Below are 18,182 nucleotides of genomic sequence, written 5' to 3'. Positions count from 1 at the left end.
AGATAATTCACGCAAATACCTCAGTATCATGCCTGGCACACTGCAAGTATTAACTCCTAGCAATTATTAGTACCATTAACACCGAAAATGAATGGGAGGAATTGCACCAAAACGCTAATAGGGGTTATCTATCTTGAGATAAGATTCCTCCAGGTTCTTTCAATTTTCTCCTGTGCAACTCTTCTGGTTTTTTTCAAAGTTTCTATAGTATTATAGAATCGGAAAGAAAAAGGTGTCACGAAAAAGAACGTCTTAGTATTTGCCTCGTGCTGTAGTGGATGAAGGCAGAAAGGGTACAAGACTTAGAGCGGAGGGTGAGCAACACTCTCCCTCATGTCTAGCGGTTTCTAGTGGTTTCTCCGTGCGCTGTGGCTGCAGCCCTCTGAACCTCGCTACTCACAGGCGCGGTCCCTCGGAAGCCGTCCTCCCCGGTGTTGGTCACAGGAAACTCGCCTTGCCAGATGTTGGCATAATGCTGGCCTTTCGGCTGCAGTTTGTTGCCCCAGGGGAAAAGTCTGTTAGAAGAGACACAGGCATCAGCCTGTCAAACATGCACAGGCTTCTGGCCACAAGTCAAGAAGAGGAAGGCAGTGAAAGGGAGAGAGCACACTGCTCGCTTGTTCCAAGTGAGTTATTTTATTTTTTTAATACATAAAGCTTTTAATCAGGAATTTTTTTAACTTCCACACAACCAAATCATGTCAAGCTCACAACAACATCAGTCTCTCCCGAGGCCTCAGGAGGCCTGATATAAATCACCTCACTAAAAGACGGGCTTATAGGAGGCTGGGAGAGCAGCCATCATTCTGGACTTATATGGAAGCATAACGGGGCACCATAACACTGCACTTTTTAATAAAGCCTTCACTATTTTAAGGAGCCTTTTTAGAAGCTGAGGCCCAATCGTGAGTTTTCTGTCTCATGGCTCTGGAAGCAGAGAAATACTGATGTTTCAGGAGACGCCTAAAATAAGAAACCCCTAAAAGCGAAGGCAGCCTGCCAGAGGGGCTCGAAGGAGGACCACGTGGCACCGGGATGGGGCTGCATGGCCGGCGCCCACCCCACCAGCCATGCGCCCACCTCTGCCTGGGTGTTTCCTAAGGAACTTCACCAACGTGAGGAAAGCCCAGTAGGAAAGAGCTGCCCTGGTGGTTGTGGTTTTAAATCAACTGTCCAGAGTAAGTTCCTGTGGATTTAGAAAGAGGATCCACATACTATTAAGCAAGGGGAGACCCTCCAAGTACCTATTTTGCAGGCCTCCTCGACAGCTGTACTCCCACTCGGCCTCCGTGGGCAAACGCTTTCCCGCCCACGTGCAGTAGGCGACGGCGTCGTTCCAGGAGACATGGAGAACCGGGTGGTCCGGCCTGGGGAACAGAGAGCGCAGAGTGAGGAGGGCGGAACCGGAACTGGAAACAGGGACCGGCTCCAGCCAACCGCCCATCTTCGCCTTCACCTAAATCCCTGACCCGGAGGTGGGCCTGGTCCCCAGGTCAACGTCCCCAACCCTGCCCCCCTGCACTTCTGTCAGCCTCCACCAGGGGTCTCTGACATCCCAGGCTCCCAAATAGGTTATGGTCCCTCCTGGCACAAGACTCGAAACATTACTCCAGTTTGCTGGCAGGCCTGAACCCCCAGAGAATCTCACGTGGTGCAGCAGGGTGTGAAGATGCACCACCCAGCTGCACCAACCAATGCTTTCTTCTGTGAGGAAAGAACGATTTTGCAGCTGCTGGACATGGGGAAAGAACGATTTTGCAGCTGCTGGACATGGTATGAGCAGAAGCTTCCAGCGCTCAGCTCCTTCAGAAGAGTTGCAAAGAACCACCTCACAGTCACCAACGAGCAACCACAGCAGGAGCATAAAGGCACAGCCATGTGGGTTCACCCATAGCTCAATCCTATGGGTCATTTATACCCCAGAGCCCCACCCCCACCCCACCCCCGAGGGACTGGCTGGGACTTCCTGGACCTGCCTTGCAGTCTTGGCTTCTCCCTCTGCCCAATCCTGCTTCCTCCCCGTCCCTCCCACAGGTGCAGATCCCTAATAAATAGTCTGCACACCAAGCTCTGTCTCAGCATCTGTTTCCGAAGAATCCAATCTGTGATACTTGGCTTTAAACTCTTGTCTTTCTGCTGTAGATGACTCTGCTCTATTTGCCTCACTCCAGCATATCCCAAGTAAGCCTCTATTTTTTCTACCAGTATAGCAGGGCAGGGAAGATTAGGGGGAAGTTTGAGAATAAGGGGATAAACATATTTATTCAGCACCAATAACTTTAATTCCTGCTCACTCTTTCTCCAGCGGACTCTACACTCCTGGCCCATTTCTTAAACTTTTTTATTCTTTTGTTTCTTTTTGCGGCACTGGGTCTTTGTTGCCGTGCAAGAACTCCTTTGCTTCCTCTAGTTGTGGTGGTGCCTGGGCTTCTCACTGTGAAGCTCCTCTTGTTGGGAAGTATGGTGTCTAGGGTGCACTGGCTTCAGTAGTTGCAGCATGAGACCCTAGTTGCCCTGCGGCATGTGGGATCGTAGATCTGGGATCAGGGATCAAATCCACATCCCCTGCATTGGCAGGCAGATTCTTAACCACTGGACCACCAGGTAAGTCCCTCTTAAGCATCTTTGAATCCCCTATCGTAATTACACCATGACTTTCACTTATTCTTTCCAAAGCGTCTATTGAGTACCTTTACGTGCCAGTCACTGTTTTCAGCACTGATGTTTTAAGACATGCACTTTTCTCAAAAGGACTCATTGGATAGAATACATTTCATTCTGGGTCTTCCTTCTGTCCTCAGCTTTTCCTTCTACTATGATACTTCAGAAAGAAGCTATATATTGGGAACTAAGAGGTCATCAACCTGAGGTATCTGAGAATCCTACAACTTTCTACCTCAGAGTCTATTTCTACCCCGGGGCCTACCAACTCAAGAGTTTGAAAGAATGACATTTATCAAGGAGCTGTATCCCTAGAGCTGAACTTCATGTATTTCCGGCTCCCCCACACTGAGGGCAGTAAGCAGGAACGATGTTGAAAATGGAGACTCGAGAATCCCATCTGAAAAACTAGGTTAGGAGAACAGTTTTCTTGGGCTGTTGAGACGCTGAGTCCTGACCCAAACCTTTCTCTGCCTCCAGGGCTTAAAGTGCTACTCTATTTTTGCTTGAGATAATTATTTCTTTGCCACCCTGGAGACCTGCTGACCGACTTGCAGCTCTGTGGTTTTTCAGTCAGATGGTGGCTTCAAAGTATGTCAGTCCAGGACTGCAGAGAACATGAGTCTTGGACCCAAGGCCTAGCTGTTAAACAGTGGCCAATTGGCAAGACACCACCGCTTCTCTGTGAGGCAGTCTCTGTCCTCATGATGGCCTACTCATGAGGAAGAACAAACAATCTGTAAAGGTTACATGTCATGACATTTGTAATAGGTCTATCAAATGGGGAAAGAATGACAGGAGGGAACCCTCTAAAAGGCCAAATGAGGATGGCAAGAGGCCACTTATTATGAGCCTTCCAGAGACTTCTCTGGTGGTCCAGTGGTCCTTCCAGTATAGGAGGTGTGGGTTCAATCCCTGGTCAGGGAGCTAAGATCCACATGCCTGGCAGCCAAAAGACCACAACATAAAACAGAAGCAATATTGTAACAAATTCAATAAAGACTTTAAAAATGGTCCACATCAAAAAAAAAAAAAAAATCTTTAACAGAGTGTTCCATGACCTAGGCACAATGTTTGGGTCTGTACATTGACTCTTTCTAGCCATCCTATTTCCCTTCCAACCGATTAGAGTTCATCATACTTTTTTATAGACAATGGACATTGAGTTTCTCTTCAACATCATAAGAACTGATTTTGAAATGAAAGTATCATCTAGTCTAAGACCCACCAGTCTCACCTGTGTAGGACAGTAGAGTCGGGCCCTTCTGGGTGTCTCCAGTTAGCACCTTTCACAGGTAACCACCACGGAGCAGCTGCAACCTCAGAGAAACACAGGATAAGCTGAGGTTAGCTCTAAAAAAACACTGACTCAGTCAATGCAGGAAAAAAAAAAAACAATCTCACTTAAGGTCTTCAACTTCCATGGAATTACCAAATCATTTTTCCAGAATATCAAAAATATTTATATGTAATTAAATCTAACAACAGTGTCAGACTTCATCTTTTTGGGCTCCAAAATCACTGCAGATGGTGACTGCAGCCATGAAATTAAAAGACACTTACTCCTTGGAAGGAAAGTTATGACCAACCTAGAGAGCATATTGAAAAGCAGAGACATTACTTTGCCAATGAAGGTCTGTGGTTTTTCCAGTGGTCATGTATGGATGTGAGAGTTGGACTGTGAAGAAAGCTGAGTGCCGAAGAATTGATGCTTTTGAATTGTGGTGTTGGAGAAGGCTCTTGAGGGTCCCTTGGACTGCAAGGAGATCCAACCAGTCCATTCTGAAGGAGATCAGCCCTGGGTGTTCTTTGGAGGGAATGATGCTAAAGCTGAAACTCCAGTTCTTTGGCCACCTCATGCGAAGAGTTGACTCATTGGAAAAGACACTGATGCTGGGAGGGATTGGGGGCAGGAGGAAAAGGGGACGACAGAGGATGAGATGGCTGGATGGCATCACCGATTCGATGGACGTGAGTTTGAATGAACTCCGGGAGATGGTGATGGACAGGGAGGTCTGGCGTGCTGCGATTCATGGGGTCCCAAAGAGTCGGACATGACTGAGCGAATGAACTGAACTGAACTGAAATCTAACAACAAAAAAAAAGCATCATCTCTTGAATTCCCTGGTGGTCCAGTAGTGAGGACTCGTTTCACTGCTGTGCTCCAGGTTCAATCCTGAGTTGGGGAACTAAGATCCAGAAAGCCACACATGCACCCAAAACAAACAAACAAAAAGGCACAGTGTTATGTGGCAGGTTAGATGGGAGGGGGCTTTGGGGGAGAATGCATACATTTATATGTAAGGTTGAGTCCGTTCACTGTTCACTTTAAACTACTACAACATTGTTAATCAGCTATACCCCAATACAACATAAAAAGTTTTTTTAAAAAGGTATTATCTCGCATCATAAAGCCCCACAGTGATTAAATAAATATGTATCTAAATGGTATATCTTTCCAAGAATCTGAAAAAGACACTGCTAGCTAATCCTCTATAAGCTCTAACAACTGGGACAACTGGTACCACTCTGATGTAAAAGATGGGGAAACAGCATTAATCTTACAACTTGGTGCCAGGCTGAAGGTCAACCAAGGTGGTGGGAGACCAAGCTGAAGCACCGAATACAGAGCTGCAGTGTGTTCACAAAAGACCCTGGTTAATATCCAGCCCAACATGAGGTGTGTGGCTCTGGGCAAATTCACTGCTTGTCTGGCCCCAAAGTCCTCATCTGTGAAATGAGAGCAGCTTCCCAGTTGCCCACCTCAGACTCAGAGCAGGGTGAATCTAAAAGGATTGGGAAGTGCTCAGCCCACATCCTGTTCCCAGGACCTTAACTGCTACTTTACAGCTCTGTCAACCCATATACCAATATCAAGTGGCCCTTGTTTTGTTCCTTTTCATTCATTTGTGCTTTCTCTGTTGTGTCTGACTCTTTGCAATCCCATGGACTATAGCCCGCCAGGCTCCTCTGTCCATGGAATTTTCCAGGCAAGAATACTGGAGTGGGTTGCTATTTCCTCCTCCCGACCCAGGAATCAAACCCACATCTCTTGCATCTCCTGCACAGGCAGGCAGATTCTTTACCATTGCGCCACCTGGGATTGTTTAGAGATTGGTTAAAAACTTGATTTTGGAGTCAGTCAAAATGAGATTTGAATTACGACTCTGCCATGCAGAGGGTAACCCTTGGCAACCTCCCTACTGAGGTCCCTACATCTGTTTTCTCAACTGTAAGATGAAGGCAGTAACAATGCCTATTCAGAGATTATTACAAGGAAACCAAACATACATCCAGGGCTTAAGACTATGCCGAGCACTTAGCAAGCACTCAGTAAAGGGAAGCAGTCAACCATGGACCTCATGACAATCAAGGATAGAGTTACCAAAAAAAAAACTACCATCATCAGTGATGCTAATACTAAGTAAAGAACAGAAGTTTGCAAATGATTCTTCTGCTGTAAACCAGAACGGACTCAAGTTATCCCCAAGACAATGCTGCTCTCAGTCCTCTGCGTCCTGACGAGCCGGGCTGAGTGGAAGAGATGGGGGATGTGTTCCCGGCTAACAATTACAGCAATCACCAAGAACACCAAACTCTGTTCTTGTTCTTTTTCTCACATCAGCACAATCAAAACATTCACATTATTCCAATCACAATTTGATGGGAAAAGCCAAATTCTTTTATATCTCAATGAAAGAGGCATTATGTCCTTTGAGGACACTACTGCAGAGTGTTTTCTCTTTCAGAGAGCAGGAGAGGTGAAAGGCAGGGCTTCTTCCTCTTTCTTCTGTGGCACTGTGGAATCTTTAATCAGGGCGGGCGGTGGGGGGGGTGGTGTTCTCGCTCACTACACTGCTTGATATTTGCCACCAGGGAAGCCCGTTTAAGTGCCAGCTACAGGTAATTCATTCCGCATCAAGGGAAGATGTGCAGAGAAAGCCCAGGTCATCCCACTCTTAACATTTCAAGATTTTCAGATTACTCACCCAATTCTACCCCATTCCCAACACTAAGGTCACCAGAAGGTTCTATTTCTCAAATTTTTAAAAAAAAAAAAAGAATTTTTAAAAGGCAGATATGGCAAATGCTAGCTTTTGTTAAATCTGGGTGGTGGAAACTAGAATGCCTATTTTTCTTATACCCTATTATGTTTTGAAATATTCCATCATTAGCAACTTTTTAAATGGATTTACTTATCTTTTCTACTGCGATGGGCATTTGGGCAGTTTCCAGTTTGAGCTACTTTGAATGGTGCTACTTCTGTGAACATTCTTGGTAGCTCATGACTCAGGAAATATGCAGAAGCATTCCTGCTGAGTGCACGCTGTGGAGTGGAATGGCTGGATCCCAGGGTCCACACATGCACAGCGTTAGTAAAGACAACCAAACACAAGCCTTAATGGCAGAAGTCCTCCAAGGTTCCCAACCTTCTTCAATGGGAAAATTCCACAGAGTTGGCTTGTGTGGGGAAGACCCGGGGCAGCTGCCCCTGTGGCCTCTGAGTCCATTCTCTTTTCCTCTCTGCTTCCCCTCAACTCACTCTGGTCACACATATTTATTGAGCGCCTACCATCTGCCAGGTTCCCTTTTTAGGAACCTCATTCCTAAAGGAAATCTTCAACTCCCAGAATCCTGAGAGTATGACTTAAGACTTTTGGTATATTGAGAGTTTCTCAATTATTTATTGTACATATTAATATTTATCGTACATGGTTAACTACTCACTTAATCTTCTTCCAAAAATATCTGTAAAACTCAGATTGGTGGGTCCAGGTACACACATCAGTGCTATAGTTCCTACTCAATTTCTTTCCCATCATATACACACACTTTCTCATTTTACATATCTGCTTTCCAGTTCTCTTACTATCATTCTTTCCTGAAAGCTTTTACATTTCTTAATAACCCATCCAATACAGACCATCTCAGCACTACTGATTTATTGGGCCACACAATTCCTTGATGGAGGGGGCTGTTCCGTACACTGTAGGAAGCCCTGCAGCATCCCAGACCTCTCCCCACTAGATGCCAATAGCATCCTACTCCCCACTCAACTGTGAGAACCAAATTACGACTCAGCCATAAAACATATTTTGAGTCACTTCTAATGAGGTGGCTGAACCTAGAGCCTGTTATACAGAGTGAAGTAAGTCAGAAAGGGAAAAACAAACATCGTATATTAACACATATATATGGAATCTAAAAGGATGGTACTTATGAACCTATTTACAGGGCAGCAGTAGAGACACAGACATAGAGAACAGACTGTAGACACAGTAGGGGGAAAGAGAGAGTGGGACGAGTAGAGAGAGCGGCATGGAAACATATACATTATCATATGTAAAACAGACAGCCGGTGGGAATTTGCTGTACGACTCAGGGAGCTCAAACCTGGTGCTCTGAGACAACCTAGAGGGGGGCGTGGAGTGGGAGGTGGGAGGGAGTTTCAAGAGGGAGGGTCCGTATGTATGTATGGCTGACTCATGTTGATATATGACAGAAACCAACAAAATATTGTAAAGCAATTATCCTCCAATTAAAAAACAAATAAATTTTAAAAAGAGATAAAACAAATAAAAAAATTGTCTCCACATTCATGAAGCCCCAAACGAGACAAAGCTTGGGGGCCTATGAGAGGACCGTAGGACACCCGCGCCTATGAGAAAGACTGTAACTCTACATCACAATGGTCAGACACAGAGTCAGGAACCACTTCCGCACCAGACACATGAAGAAGGAAAGATAAGCAATCAGAGTCACCCACACAGAGGACTTAGCTTACAGGCAGAACATCATTCTTCTTAGCCAAGTTGTACTGGGAAAGCCATCTTTTCTAGACAAACATACAACAAATCCCATCTGATGTCACCAGATAACTTCTCTCAAATATCACTGTTAACTCCACATTTTAAGACTTGTTCTTGAACTCCTGGTCATATTTTCAAAATAAATGCTCTTCTACTATGTTTAGTAATTTATGAAATAAGCAACTTTTGAGAGTCATACATAAGCCAGTTAAACAAGGTTACACTGCAAATTATAACATCTATGATTCCTTTTAACAGAAAGAGTCTTCATATGCATTCATTCCAGAGTCACAGCAACAACATGAGTGGTTTGGCACCTGTGATAAGCCTCATCCTAAAAAGAGAAACTGTAGGGGGCGGTGGATGTGGTTGCCCATCTACGTATTTTCTGTTCAACTGAGACACTTCTAGTTGAGTTACAGCACTCCCTTACATCCAGGGAGAAAAGGACTTTACTTGACCTATTTCTAGTCAAACCATCTCCATAGCAACTGTCTTGGGTTTAAGTTGAAACAGCTGTACCAGACAGCCAGCAACCAATTACAACGTAAATAGGATCCGTGTGAGTACTGACGTCCCCTTGAGACATGGACTTCAGAGGGCAAAGACATCTTTTCCCACCTCTCCCTAGGGACATAGCCAGACGTGTAGTAACAGCTTAAAGAAAAGAAAAGGAGGAAGACAGCGAAGGTGCCTTTATTTTTGCCAGAAGTGGTAAATTATGCTTCTTATACACACACAGCCCAGAATAAAGTCGGCACAGGAAAAAGACAAAGCACTGTGTTAATATGCACATTCAAGTGTAAAAATGTCAAGTTCACAACTTTACAACTGTTCTCTTAAAAATTCAATACATTTAGACAAGCAAATTAAAAAGATGGATGTTTTTTGAAACGCAGTATAAACATGACAGTTACCCCTATAAAAACAGCCTGGGAGAATTTTTCAACTGGCACCAGCGAACAATAAGAAATCGCAGATCTGTTCAAATTCATGAAGTATAAATAAAACTGGGTGAGAATCAAATACAACTGAAGGAATCAAGTGGAATAGGAAGCACACAATGAGTAAAATCTCTTCTTCAGCACCCAATACAATTTGTATTTTCTACAATACAAATGTAGAAAATTGAGAAGTAGGCTTGAATAAAGAGTAAAAACAAATTCATCATGAAAATAGATAGGTAGTCAGGTCTGACAGCTTATTTCAAATTAAATCCTAAATCAGGTACCTTGACTACTTAATAGAATATGTGAGAGAGAAAAATGCATGCTTTTTCATAGAGTACAAACATTTATGAAACTTAAGGCCAATCTGAAAATGTTCAACATTTTTGCTCCAGTTCTTAATGAAATTCCTCATTATAGAATTCACTGCCTTCCTGAAATACCAGTTTGTACACTCTAAACATTTATTACATGTCTTTAAGAGAGGAGCAGAAATCCTAGAGTGTCACTTGTTAAAGACAATGTATAAAAAATGCAAAAAGGATCGTTAGCATCCAAGAACCCTTTAAAAGTGAGGTAGTTGACTCATTCTCCATTGAGACCTGCAGAAATATGGGGAAAGTAGATTTGGGGCTTTTTATTAAAAAATGTTTATTGAAGTATAGTTTATTTACAATATTGTATTCATTTCAGGTGTATAATATATACTCCACTTAAGATTACTACAGAACAATGGCTATATTTCACTGTGCTATATGACATATCCTTGTTCCTTATCTATTTAGTTTCCAGGAGTTTGTATCTTTTAATCTCCTACCCCTATCTCGCCTCTCCTCCCTTTTGTCTCCCCAGGATCACTAGATCGTTTTCTACATAGGTGAGTTTGTTTCTGTTTTGTTATATGTATCTGTTTGTTTCATTTTTTAGATTCTACATATAAGTGATAACATACAGTATTTGTCTTTCTATGTCTGACTTATTTAACTTAGTATAATGCTCTCTAGGTCTGGGATCTGAGGCTTTCTAAAAAAAAAATTCTGAAAACAAGAGAAATAATTTTTTATTTTTTTAAGTAAGTCTTTTATTTCTTTAGGCAAAGAAGCTTTTATTACAACTCTTTACAAAAAGGCTTCATTTAAGCTCCTTAAATTGCTACTGGCTTACCTACGAGCCTTTCTCAATGTCTAAAACAGGGAAATTACAGAACATCTGAATGACATTTGATTGGTTCTGTACTTTGTTTTCGTGGCTTACAAGTTCTGAGGCTTCTGAGAAAAAAGGTCAAACAGAAGACAGAAAATAGAAAAGGCACCTAAGAAGCTCTCCCAGCCTGGCTGCCTGCTTAACACAAGCAGGCTTACAATGCTGCCAGGTTTTAAAGGTGAGAGGATAGGGAGGCCAACTGTTTAAATTCCCTCATTTTAAGGATGGAAAAATGAGCCCTGAAATGTGGCAGGTAGTGGTAGGGCTAGGGAAGGAACCCACAGCCACAGATATTCAATTTATAAGTCTGTTCTACTACCCAGGCTTTTCCAAAAGCTGTTTCCAGAGTCTTCCACAAGACGTTAATAGCTATGGAGGGGAGGAGGGGGCAGGGCGGTATGGGGCGGGTGGAAGGAAGTTCCACAATCAAAGCAGTCCATCTAGCCAGGAAAGCACTCAGGTAATCAAGTTAAACTAGTTTTTTTAATTGCAGAACTCCTCAAAATCTTTGAACTGCTTACATTAACAGTCATGGTTAAGTTCTGAGTAACGGGAGATGGTCTTTGAGCCAAGGGCTTGGTAGGTTCCAATCCTGACTATTGACTACTTACTAGCTCTGTGACAGTGGGCAAGTTACTAAACCTCTCTGAGTTTGGTTTTCTCAATCAGCAAAATCAGCCTAGTAAGAGAACAACAGACTGGTTCCAAATAGGAAAAGGAGTACATCAAGGCTGTATATTGTCACCCTGCTTATTTAACTTATATGCAGAGTACATCATGAGAAACGCTGGACTGGAAGAAGCACAAGGTGGAATCAAGATTGCCGGGAGAAATATCAATAACCTCAGATATGCAGATGACACCACCCTTATGGCAGAAAGTGAAGAGGAACTCAAAAGCCTCTTGATGAAAGTGAAAGTGGAGAGTGAAAAAGTTGGCTTAAAGCTCAACATTCAGAAAACGAAGATCATGGCATCCTGTCCCATCACTTCATGGGAAATAGATGGGGAAACAGTGTCAGACTTTATTTTTCTGGGCTCCAAAATCACTGCAGATGGTGACTGCAGCCATGAAATTAAAAGACACTTATTCCTTGGAAGGAAAGTTATGACCAATCTAGATAGCATATTCAAAAGCAGAGACATTACTTTGCCAACAAAGGTCTGTCTAGTCAAGGCTATGGTTTTTCCTGTGGTCATGTATGGATGTGAGAGTTGGACTGTGAAGAAGGTTGAGTGCCAAAGAATTGATGCTTTTGAACTGTGTGGTGTTGGAGAAGACTCTTGAGAGTCCCTTGGACTGCAAGGAGATCCAACCAGTCCATTCTGAAGGAGATCAGCCCTGGGATTTCTTTGGAAGGAATGATGCTAAAGCTGAAACTCCAGTACTTTGGCCACCTCATGTGAAGAGTTGACTCATCGGAAAAGACTCTGATGCTGGGAGGGATTGGGGGCAGGAGGAGAAGGGGACACCAGAGGATGAGATGGGTGGATGGCATCACTGACTTGATGGAAGTGTGTCTGGGTGAACTCCGGGAGTTGGTGATGGACAGGGAGGCCTGGCGTGCTGCGATTCATGGGGTTGCAAAGAGTCAGACACGACTGAGCGACTGAACTGAACTGAAGAGAACGTATCTAACAGGCTTACTACAGTGTGGATTTAGCATAAGCATTCAGAAGACAAGCATGTATAAGTGTTGGTACAAGAGAGCTCAAGAACTCATTTACAATGCTATTCATTCATTCACTCATTTATACATTCATCAAACATTTGATGAGTGCCTGCCCTGTGCAGCCCTGTGAGAGGCCTGAGGGGTGAGAAGCCACGTCCACAATCTAGGGGTGAAGCAGACAAATAAGCAGATTCATTCAAGGCTGTATTAAGTACTGTGGCCAAGAGGGGCTTGATGAGCTATGGGAGCCCAAGGATGGGGACCCGACTGAAATCAGGGGGTGTCACCCTGCAAATGTGTCCCACAGGAGGGGAGAAGGAGGAGCAAGTGAGGTAGGATGGGTGTGAGAAGGATGTTCCACAGGAGAAGCTGCTCTTATTACATGTCCACTTCACTTGATCTCCCTGTATTTTAAGAGTATTTCACTTAATCCAAAAAAGACAAACATCAACTTTTTCTGTGAAATAAAATACACCAAAGATATTCAGAATCTTAGACTTGGAAAGAAGCCCAGAGGACACCTGCTTTCAACCCATACCCAACCAAAGACATCCCCTCTACAGTATCCCTAGGATGAATATGTAAGACAGGATGAACACGGCCCTGGTTTAACCAGGACAGTCCAGACGTACACTTGTTATTCTGGCGTACTTACAGCAACCCATTTTATTCTCAAAAATACCCCAATGTGGACCATAAATTATAATGGTCACTCTACTCGTAGATGATCCCCCATCTTAGCTTCAACAATTTAGGGGACAGACATCACCTCCCTGCAGGTACATACTCAAGCTCAGATCATTCTAACAAACAGAGCTCTTCATCAACAGTGCAAGAGAAATGCCTCCCAGAGCCCTTTCGTCTGCTGGCACTGATCAAGCTCCAAGGATCACGTGGAACAAGTTAAATTCCCTTTGGATCACCTTGCAGACATGTGTAGAATAATCATAATTCTTTCACCTCTTAGTCTTCTCTAGGTTCAATCACGTATTCACCCTTCCCCAGGCTCTACCGTCTCAAGTGAAAGGAATCACAGCCTCCCTAGTTGCTCAGGCCAGTACCCAGGAGTTCTACTTGGCCCCCTCTGCTCTCAGATATCCAACACCAGACCCTTCTCAGCATCTCTCCTCCTGCCAGCCTGCTCCACAGCCACATCATGTCACACCTGGCACATGACAAAAACACACACAGAAGCCAAAGTGCTCTCTTTAAAATATTAACTAGAGGGGACTTCCTCAGTGGTCTGGTGGTTAATAATCCACCTTCCACTGCAGGGGACATAGGTTTGACCCCTGATCGGGGAACGAAGATCCTACATGCCGCAGGGCAACTACAGAAAGCCCATGTGCTGCAACAAACACCCAGCATGGCCAAAATAAAATAAATTAAAAAAAAAATGTTAACTAGATCCAGTGGCTTCCAGCTGCACTAAAGAAGAAACCCAAACTTCTCTGAGGCTCACAAAGTCTAGGTCATCCACTGCTGCTATTTCTCCAACCTAAGCCTAGCTCCTATCCCAGTTCCCCCGTTCATGACTCCCTCAGTACTGGTCATGCTGGATTCTACTCACCAGGCAGGTTTCAGCTCAGGTGTCACTTCCTTAGAGAGGCCATCCCACACCCCACACATAAAAGAGCCCAAGGAGCCTAATCGTATAATACGCAACCACTCTCTCCCCCATTACTCTGTTTTATTTTATTCACAGGCCATTAGCATAAGTCAGTTAAAAGTTCACTTGTGTAGAGTGTGTTTTTCCCTGGAGCTATAACTCCCAGGAGAGTGAGGATTTATATCCACAGTACTTGGAACACTGCCTGGTACACAGTATATATGGGATAAACATTTATTTAACAAATAAGTTCATCTGTTCCTGAGGCTTCCATGGTTTCCAAACCCCTCCCCACCACAGGTGACCCTCTTCTGGATAAATATCGATTAAAAATTCAGTGTTTCAACAGGACATACTTTTATAGAGAGGGAGAATCAGCCCTCATCTTAGGGGTTTTGCAAAAGGGTCCCTGACAGGAAAGGTTCTAGGCTGGTCCTCAGGTAGCGCTAGTGGTAAAGGACCCACCTGCCAATGCAGGAGACACAGGAGATGTGGGTTCTATCCCGGGGTCAGGAAGATCCCCAGGAACAGGAAATGGCAACCCACTCCAGTATTCTTGCCTGCAAAATTCCATGGACAGAGGAGCCTGGTGGGCTAAGTCTGGGGAGTCGCGAAGAGTCAGACACAACTGAGTGACTAAGAGCGTGCGTACACACACACACACACACACACACACACAGAGGTACTCCTAGGTGCCCCCCTTAAACATTTCCAAGAACTGAGACAAGCTATTTCCCCTCCTGGGCCATGGTTGCCTCATCTAGAAGAGGAAAGTTTTTCACCAGATGATTCTGAAAGTTTCATCCATTCTAAATCCTCTTTTTTTGCGTAAGACTTTCCTAAAGCTGCATATCCCCTGGGCAGAACTCCCTACCTGACAGTCTTTGTCTCACTGCAGAGGTTTACAGCACAAATGCCAACACCTGGGAGGTAGGAGATGAGAGAATCATCTTTATTTCCTAATCCAAGTCAGACCTCAAAAGACCCATGACTTGAAAAGACACTTAAGAACCTCTTAAACAGATTTGAAATCTGAGCCTTTGGGAGCCCACCATGCCTCACTAACACTCATTCTGATCAGGGGCCTTGTTTTAGAACTGGTTGGAATAAAATACTGTGCCCTGTTATCCTACTTTATTGGATTCTCACCTTCCAGGGTTATCAATTGCTTCCTGAGTCTACACCACACACTGACTCCCAGGACAGGCAGACAACCAGCCTTTTCAAAACCAGACATAGAACACAGTTGTCTGACCATGTTCTCTTCTTATCCAATCAGCCAACCCTGGATCGCACTTCCTGAAAAACTCAGTTTCTGTGAACTCACCTTCACCCTATTGATCAAATCAGCATTCTCCTGCCAAGAAAAACCTGCCTTTCCAACATGAGACAGGTCATACCAGGTCTGAGCCCCACAGCTCTCAAAAATGAATGCTCTTGTAGAGGATACTCAAATGGCATTCTTTCCTTTTTTGGCAAATATTTATTAAGTCCTTATTAAGTGACAGGTATTATGCTCGGGGGATGGTGAATAATTCGGAAACAGCTTTACCTGCCATCGCAGGACGGTTCGGGTAAAGAAAAGGGCATTCAATAAATACATACACAAATAATGATGAGTGAGATAAATAATGAGAAACGAAGGCATAAGAAGCCGTAAGAACAAATAAATGGAAGCATCTCAATCTGCAATGTTGGACAACAGCCAGGCATTTCAAATGGACTGCCCAGAGTAAGTTTAGCTGAAACCTGACCATGCAAAGCTGAATATGGATTGTCAAAGCAGCAGGACATGGTAGGCACTCCACCAGAGCTCTGTCCTAGTTGATCCCAAGACGAGTTCTTCCTTACCTGAAAGGCTTTCCTAAAATGCCTTTTCCTCACACAGGCATTCCCTGATCAACCTAATAAATTCAACTTTGCAGGCATCTCTCCCCACTCCTCACCACTTCTCTTCATCACAGCACTGCTGAGGTACTTCCACTTCAGGATGGGATGGACTTCATATACTCTTACTCTTTTTGATAAATTTTAAACAGATGATATATGTGTTTTCATTCTTGTTTCTCTAATATATTTCATACTAAAAAGTCATAATTCAGAAAAAAAATCACCCAATATTGGTTTGAATTCGATGTTACTGCATTCCTTAGACTTTGAGCAGTTAAAAGACAGGGAAGATATCTTCCATCTTAGTATTCCCAGGAAGAGTACAGTACCTAGGAGACAGCAGCACATTTCCGATGGCTTGCTAAACAAACAGGCTACATATAAATCCAGAAAGGAAATCTTCAAACAGAGGGAGCTAAGCTCATTTCTTCTATAAGTCAAAAAACAGACCCCACTGATGGATGGCAGACAACCAAGGAGGCACGAATTTAAATAAATGTCACTATATACACCCAAAAGAACTGAAAGCACTGACAAAGTCAGACACTTGTACACCAACATTCATGGTAGCGTTATTCGTAATAGCCAAAAGCTGAAAACAAACCAAATGTCGACTGACATATAAAATAAACAAAATGTGGTATACGGAAACAGTGGAATATTATTCAGTTTTAAAAAGGGAATAGAATTCTTTTTTCATTGATTACAATGTTGTATTAATTTCTGCTGTACAACAAAGTGATTCAGTTGTACATATAAATAATTTTTAAAAAATACTCTTTTCCATTATGGTTTATCCCAGAATACTGAATATAGTTCCCTGTGCTATACAGTAGGCCTTTGTTGTTTATCCAGGATTGAAATTCTGATACATGGTACAACATGAATGAAGCTTGAACACGTTATGCTAAGTGAAATAAGCCAGTCATAAAAAGACAAATATTGTAAAATTCCTTCTATGAGGCACTTAGAACAGACTAACTGACACAGGCACAAAGTAGAATCAAGGTTTGCCAGGGGCTAGGGGAGGGGGAAATAGGAAATTATTGTTTAATGGTACAGAGTTTCTGTTTGGGATGGCAAACAAGTCCTTTAAGTGCATAGTGGTGGTGAGGGTTGCACAACATTAGGGATGTACATAACTTTAATGAATTATCCATTTAAAAATAGTTTAAATGGTGAATTTTATGTTACGTATATTTTATCTCACTTTCCTACCAAAAAAGATGTATCACTTGTATATTCCTCTAGCCAAGGCCTCTAAGATAACCCAAGAAGATTTATCCCATGGCAGCAAATCCTTTGAAAATATCACTGTAATTTTGTACAATGCTATATGTGGCAATGCCAATTCTTAAGAATGAGCCAAAGTAAAGCAAAGGAAATTTAACTAAATTTTCAATTAGGCCAGGCAAAGAGAATCTGAAGAAACCAGAGCAACATTTACTAAAAGGCTCTTTATGTGCCAGACATTGTACTACTAGGTAGTTCTATGAACATTACTTCATTTGATCTTTACAATACTCTACGAGGTAGGCTTAGTGGACATGAGTTTAGTGAAGGACAGGGAAGCCTGGCATGCTGCAGTCCATGGGCTCACAAAGAGTCAGACATGACTTAGCGACTGATGACAACAACTAGGTAGGCATTAATATCCCTATAAGAAATTGATTAAACAAGTAAAATGAGATAAACCATACTGAAAAAGGATATTTTTAAAAATATTGTATACACATATCTGAATCACTTTACAGCAGAAATTAACACAAGATTGTAAATAACTATAATTTTTAAAAAACTAAAATTCTAGTTAGGATGAAGAAAAAATAATTAAGGCGCTACACTAACATGAAAAGGATGAACAAACAGAGCTACAAAGTCACTACTAGCAGTAGACAAGGCAAAACTTCTGATTTGTACTTAACCAGGTTACTAGGTTAACTGCCTCAAAAAAAAAGTCAACATTCTCCAGAGTATTATAACAGGACCCAGAGACCCAAAAGTGAAGGGAAAAGAAAATGAACAGGTGCAAACCCCAAGATGACCCAGATGTTGGAATTACTGGACAAAGAACAAAACAGCTATTATAACTATCAGCTATGACGTGAAGGTGAATGCTCTTGAAATGAATAAAAAAGCTAGGCATTCTTTCTCAGCAGAGAAACAGGAGCTATTTTTTAAAAAGGAAACTTTAGAATTGCAAAATACAGTATCTGAAATTCACCAGATAGGCTCAAGAGCAGAATGAAAATGACAGAGAAAACAGGAAGCTTGAAGACATATCACTAGAATACTAGATTGTATCACTAGTATACTATCTAAAAACAGAGAAAAAAAATTGTTTTAATGAACAAAATCTAAGGAACCTCTCTTCAGTAATAAAAAGTCTA

General features: G+C 42.8%; 1 protein-coding gene across 2 annotated transcripts in view; it reads right to left on the bottom strand.

The window, feature by feature from the left end:
• SUMF1 (sulfatase modifying factor 1) overlaps window positions 1-18,182 on the bottom strand; it is a 93,433-nt gene that overhangs the window by 51,614 nt on the left and 23,637 nt on the right. For both annotated transcript variants that reach the window (XM_005222667.5, NM_001076076.1), the window contains exons 4-6: window positions 3,899-3,981; window positions 1,245-1,367; window positions 401-515 (exon numbers count right to left, since the gene is read on the bottom strand). In XM_005222667.5, the coding sequence (XP_005222724.1) occupies window positions 401-515; window positions 1,245-1,367; window positions 3,899-3,981 (321 nt within the window). The remainder of the gene's footprint in view (window positions 1-400; window positions 516-1,244; window positions 1,368-3,898; window positions 3,982-18,182) is intronic.

The sequence above is a fragment of the Bos taurus genome, chromosome 22, assembly GCF_002263795.3.
Source record: "Bos taurus isolate L1 Dominette 01449 registration number 42190680 breed Hereford chromosome 22, ARS-UCD2.0, whole genome shotgun sequence".
In the NCBI taxonomy this organism is placed as follows: Eukaryota; Metazoa; Chordata; class Mammalia; order Artiodactyla; family Bovidae; genus Bos; species Bos taurus.
This window is presented reverse-complemented; position numbering and strand designations above follow the sequence as displayed.